This window comes from Hyposmocoma kahamanoa, unplaced genomic scaffold (genome assembly GCF_003589595.1).
Source record: "Hyposmocoma kahamanoa isolate Upper Pololo Valley unplaced genomic scaffold, ASM358959v1 62, whole genome shotgun sequence".
Lineage (NCBI taxonomy): Eukaryota > Metazoa > Arthropoda > Insecta > Lepidoptera > Cosmopterigidae > Hyposmocoma > Hyposmocoma kahamanoa.
This window is the reverse complement of record NW_020653850.1, coordinates 19,906,959-19,912,676: the sequence shown is the minus strand read 5'-3', so window position 1 is coordinate 19,912,676 and position 5,718 is coordinate 19,906,959. Positions and strand designations below refer to the sequence as shown.

The window sequence follows — 5,718 nt, the reverse complement described above, 5'->3', positions numbered from 1 at the left end:
AGTTTCACCGCGAGTTAAATTTAATATGTTTTTTATCACCAAGTGAAGGGACGGTCAAGTCGTGCGCCTGGTGGTAAGCGATCCTATCCATAACAGTTGCGGTGCCACACAGAACTTTATATCGCAAAGACCTGAGAGGTACAAGTTGACAAGTCTCATGTGCCTGTAATCAGCACGCTTACCCCTCAAAACCGAACCGCAATAATCACATTACTGCTGACGGCAGAAATAGGTAAGGCAGTACTTCCCTGGACGACCTGTTACACATGGAGTTCTACCGCTACTAAAAACTACTATAGGTAAGTAGGTAAGACAAATATATTTGCTTGCACGGTTACAATCGTGTCTGTGTCTTATTTTTCTTGTTTACAAAGAAACGTCATATCCTATGTAGTTACCTATCCCTTAAAATGTCTTACACGATGTACACGATGATTTAATGTCATAGATTATCCGCCATCCAAGTAGTCTGACCAGCCTAAAAAATCGCAAATTTAGGAGTCCCTTCATTAACATTTAAAGTGCGGCAAATGCGGAGTAGCGATAAGGGATTATGTAAATTTAAATCAAATTGTTAGGTGGGCAGAGATTTGTCGCACTGTAGTCGCAATAATCCTGGGAGCTCTGTGCTGTTACTACTCGGGAATTCATTTCAGACATATTCGCTCTGTTTATATTCTGTTTTATGAATTGTTAACATGAATTTAAATATAGACTGGCAAGGAGCTGTGACAGAAATCTTTGGACTTTTTTACTTAAAATTGTAGTAAGCCAGAGTCCTTATATCGAAGCATTTCTAACAGTAAATAATAAGTACACTTTTTTCATTAAAAAAGTCCTCAAGAACCCTCTTGTAATCACCCGATTATCAGCTTTTTTATTGGAATTACATCTATTCAACTGCCTTCGTGGCCGAACGGTTACCATGCCGGACTGCCACGCAGAGGTCCCAGGTTCGATTCCCGGGCCGGAAGAAATATTTGCATGGCCTACATTTATTTCTCTGGTGAGTTTGGGTGTAATTTGTGGTTGTCTATGTGTGTAACTATGGCACCCGCGAGACAGGGTTTCCCTAGTGCGGGGCTATGTTGAGTGTGTGTGCGTTATTTGCCAAGTTTTGTCGGGACGCGCGCGAAGCCTAATTCAGCCCCTAAGAGGTGGAATATTATCTTCAAATTTAAATGGGACCACTACTGAGGTACCTTCTTTCCAACAAAAAAAGAATCATAAAAATCAGTTCACAAATGCCGGAGCAATCGCGTAACGTATACACAAAAAACACAATCGAATTAAGAACCTCCTCCTTTTTTACAGTCGGTTAAAAACAAACAAGTCCATGCTTAGGGAAAGAAAGGGCGTAAATACCAAATCACAAGTTTACAAGACGAGTGGAAAACAAGCAATCTGTAAACGTTTTTATCCTTTTTATTTTTATAACTGTGTTTTTTATCATACCAAGTTTACGCACACTAAATATTGTTTGACGAAAAACTAAATATTGAGTAATAAGCCGTGGTAGCCTAATGGTATGACCTTCTCAAGCAGAAGCCGTGGGTTCGGGTGGGTTCTCTCAGTTTGTCGAAATTTATGTGCAAAATTTAATTTCAAATTTACCACGACTTTTTTGGGTGAAGGAAAACATCATAATGAAACCTACACGTCGAAGCCTTCTTAGTTGTGAACCTTCGGAAAAGGTATGAAGAAGCCACGTATAGGGCCAGCACGGTACTCTATCGCCTAAACTCTCTCTTGAGAGGAGACCCTTGCCCAGCAGTGAGACCTATAAATGGGTTGATGATGAGTAGACAGACAGAAAGAGCAAGAAAATTGAACCATAATGTTTGGATCAAACAGTTCATTTTTGATAAAAAATACTTTTACAGTTCAGTAGAGGTGGGCGTTTAAACGAAAAGCAATTTACAAAATGCGCTTTTTAATATTAGCACACAAGCACGCTCATAACTTCAGTTGTAAGCGTTGCTAATTTCAATACTCAACAATACTTATCATTTTTTTACAACGTACGCAAGTTTAATGTCCCACCGTCTGTTTCCTAATTCGTCAACGTGAATAATAATGTTAGAAATAAAAATAAAACTCGTGTTTTACAAATAAACTTATCTAAACATTTAGTGGCCTACTCTCACTTTTCGCTATTAATATAATGTTGCAATATCAAAGTCTATGGGGCTTAAACATTTTCCAAAACGATTTTGAAAGATTGAAACTAAAGGACAACTAAATTTATCGTAGCAAGACTAATTAACACTTTACCTTTGGAATTAAAGAAAAACATAACACCTGTGAATCTAAAACGTTCAATTAAGAAAACTAGTCCGTTAGACACTTAATTTAATTTATGAGTTGGAGCACGCTGCTGTACGAGCACGGGCTTGGTCGATATGACGCGAGTGCAAAAACTGGTGTTTGTGTTGCATTTTACGATATTTGTAGTTTTATTTTCTTTCTACCGACATTCAAAAGCATTTCGTAATGATATTACTCACTATTATTTTATTAATATTGTGAATTCTATAATCGTAAGTAAAATAAGTTACTTTTCTGTCGTGCATAGGTTTATAAGAGGATTACGCAGCACCCAAACAAACCAATATCGGTTTAGGGATGTCAAGAAATCATATCACGTAATATATTTCAAATGTTTGGACAAATAAATAAATAACTAAAAAGCGTTTATGCGAATTGTATAGTCAAGAGCATGTCAAGCTTGACACTTTGTACTTTGGACCCTTGATATTGTAAGCGGTATAGAGTTGGTTTTAAATCTTAAGTGTCAAGCTTCACGTGTTCTTGATCCTGTACATAGTGGTGACGTCACAATATGGCGTCCACCGACACTTGGATCTCCAGCTCTATCACCACCACAGCTCCTGAAGAGCAGAGTTTAATGTGCTCGTCTAACGGTTAAAGACTTGAAAATGCAACTTTGAAGGAATCGCGCAAAATAAATGTTCCTATAAAAACAGTTACGTTGTATCAAACCAGAAAAAGAGGAACAATCTTGTGGAAATAATATACTAATAGAACTGAAAAACTAACAACAGAGATTCAGTCTTTAAAAACAGCTAACAAGTGTCTTCAAGAAAACTCAAGGTGAAACTTTATCTAAACTATCCACCATCTAATCTGATAATTACTCCAAAGTATTTCAAACAAAAATGCAAAACAACTCAAAAGTAATCCGAACAACCAAACGTAAAAAACTTCTTTCAGATTATTAATTCCCAGTGCTTTTCTGTCCTTATTGTTAGCATTTATGAGCAATTTGTCAAAATGTGTGTTTACACCTAATTCGTCAGATTTCGACCAGTACTGCAAAATCCCACCTTGGTTTAAATGATGTAATATGTAATTTATCCTTGGAAGATATGGACTGCCATACCGCAAACCGTACACGATTGAACATGGTATTGGACATTGTAAAACAGTATGAAATATTGGCTTTCCTTTCGCCATATTTGAAGGATTTCTGCTTATGTGTTGCGCTTCCGTTTTTCTTAACAATATGGCGTATTCAAACTTTCTGTTTTCTAAAACTTCTTTGATTTTCTTATCGTTGAATGCTTCTGTGCGTTTCAAAGTTATTTCATTGTTATGTTCCGTCAAGCTGCTTTTATAAATGTTCATGTGTCTGTTGTGGACACCAAAAGTTAAATTTGTTTCATATAACTGTTTTAAAGTATTAATGTCTGATTTGTATCGGGGATACGTTATAGCTGAGTAGATGATGCCCTGAAACAAAAACAGAGCAGTATAATAAAAAATATGTTGTCTTAAGTTGTGATAAAAACAAAGCGTTGATTACTTACATCAATCACGCTGTTAATAACCAGGGAATAACTGATAATCATAAATATTAAAAATCTAAACACTGGTCCTAAAAATTTTATATCCGCTGTCTGTTTCAAAAAGCATTTTACCAAGTCCATTAGCGGCGATCCATTTGTCTGTTGATTCTGACCCAAAATATGAGTTTCCAACTTCCGAGCTATCATAGCAATAGTTATTAAGATAACTACATTAGACAAGAACAACATAAGGATATTCGACGATATCAACTGCAGGACTGATGTAAAGGTTGATTGTTTTTCAGCTTTTTTAACCAAGAAACACAACTCGTCATTGGTTAATGGATACGTCGTGTCAATGTACCCATAATACGTAGTTTTAAGTATTCTTGAACTTAACTCTAGATCGGTGTATCCGTCTATGAGATCACCTGTGACCCCGGTTGCTGTTCCGTTGTCTAATAGATCTCCAACGGTGCTTCCATCTCTGGGCATCAGAGGTAAACAAGATGCGTTTAAAGAAGACATAACTGTTTTGGCTAATATCGACTGACATTTTACTGGTCCCGTTTCATTTGATAAATATACTTGTCTGAATACGCTTAAACGCAACTGATGGCCGTTGAGATTGTAATATTGTCGACTCAAGTAACTTCCAACGTTCTTTTCATCAGTGATATCTTTCACTTCGTTAAGGAAGGCGTTGTAGGTATACATTCTTAGTTTTTCGTTCCATACAATTAACACAGAATTGGTGATACTTCTACTCCAAAGCAGTTGAAAGTGTCTCTGCATGTCATAGTAGAAGTAGCTGTCCACATCAACTGGGAGGTTTATGACGAATATAAGAGGACTTCTTGGTTTAAAGACTCCGGTTCTAATTAGAGCCCCGATGACGTCGTCATTGACTTCTAAGGAGAGTTCTTCAGACGTAATAATGTATGCGGTTGCCCCATGTTTGGCTATCTTAGGCTTGACTTTTGTAGACGCTGACGATGCACATCCACTAAGAAGCATGACAGGATAACCATAATCCTTCGTTTCCGTGTATTTGAGTATCCTGTTTTCAAAATATGTGAAGTCACAAAAGATTATTGTAAAATACCATTGCCGGAATGCATTGTAGATTTTATCAACAACGTTGTAGGCGAATTCAGCTTTACAAGCCGTATCGTTGTGGTAGGTAAAAATTTCTTGGTACATAGCACTTTGTGGATGTAAACCCGTGGAACACTGTACATAGAATAATATACTAAGGATCTTGATTAATTTCTTAGATGACATCATTGCGTGTGGATGGTTCAAGCGTTTGGATACCAAATGGAAGGCAGGTGTGATCATTAGGCAGATATTGCTTCCATTGTATGCTTCATAAAAGCATGTCAATTATGGACTAAAGCAAAATATTTGCTTGTCCCTTAATTGCACCTACGATGAATAGCATCGCTGCTCTAGTGTGTAATAACTTTGTAAATGCCAATATTATATACGTATACCTTACAGTACAGAATAAAAAACGTGTTAAAAATAGAGTTTGGAATCCACCAAATCAATTAAAAGTAATTGTTGACACGGGCGCTCGGTAGGTAAAAAAGTTAACTTTCCTTCATTGTGCGGGTGTTACACAATGACAGTTCTGATGGTTTCTTTATAAGTAATTGATGTCAATAACCATCCTGTGGTGGTAAACATCCATAGGGGGCCAAGACGAGTTTGCTTGCCTAGGAAGGGCTTGTCAAATCTCATATTTATAATCTCATTGTGGCGGACTGTATGGATGGGGTTCGGGTGCGTGCTATTAAAGGAGTGAGCAAGACCAAATGAACTTAGTTTATTTACACGACAATATACAGTTACAACATAAATTTTGTGTGTGTGTGTGTGTGTGTGTGTGCGTGTGTGTGTGTGT

General features: G+C 37.1%; 1 protein-coding gene across 1 annotated transcript; it reads right to left on the bottom strand.

The window, feature by feature from the left end:
- Nucleotides 1-2,835: 2,835 nt before the first annotated feature.
- LOC113229809 lies at nt 2,836-5,012 on the bottom strand. Its single transcript, XM_026463489.1, has 3 exons — nt 3,831-5,012; nt 3,159-3,753; nt 2,836-2,891 (listed from the first exon to the last, which is right to left on the bottom strand). Exons 1-3 carry the CDS (start codon nt 5,010-5,012, stop codon nt 2,836-2,838), a joined length of 1,833 nt encoding a protein of 610 aa, XP_026319274.1.
- Nucleotides 5,013-5,718: the final 706 nt, after the last annotated feature.

What these genes read in the sequence shown, in the direction of transcription:
- LOC113229809 (XM_026463489.1), bottom strand. Translation starts at nt 5,012, where the DNA reads ATGTACCAAGAAATTTTTACCTACCACAACGATACGGCTTGTAAAGCT. An exon ending in TTATTAACAGCGTGATTGAT is followed by an intron (nt 3,754 to 3,830) that starts GTAAGTAATCAA and finishes TTTTTGTTTCAG; the next exon opens with GGCATCATCTACTCAGCTAT. An exon ending in TTTGTTTGAAATACTTTGGA is followed by an intron (nt 2,892 to 3,158) that starts GTAATTATCAGA and finishes TCTGCTCTTCAG; the next exon opens with GAGCTGTGGTGGTGATAGAG.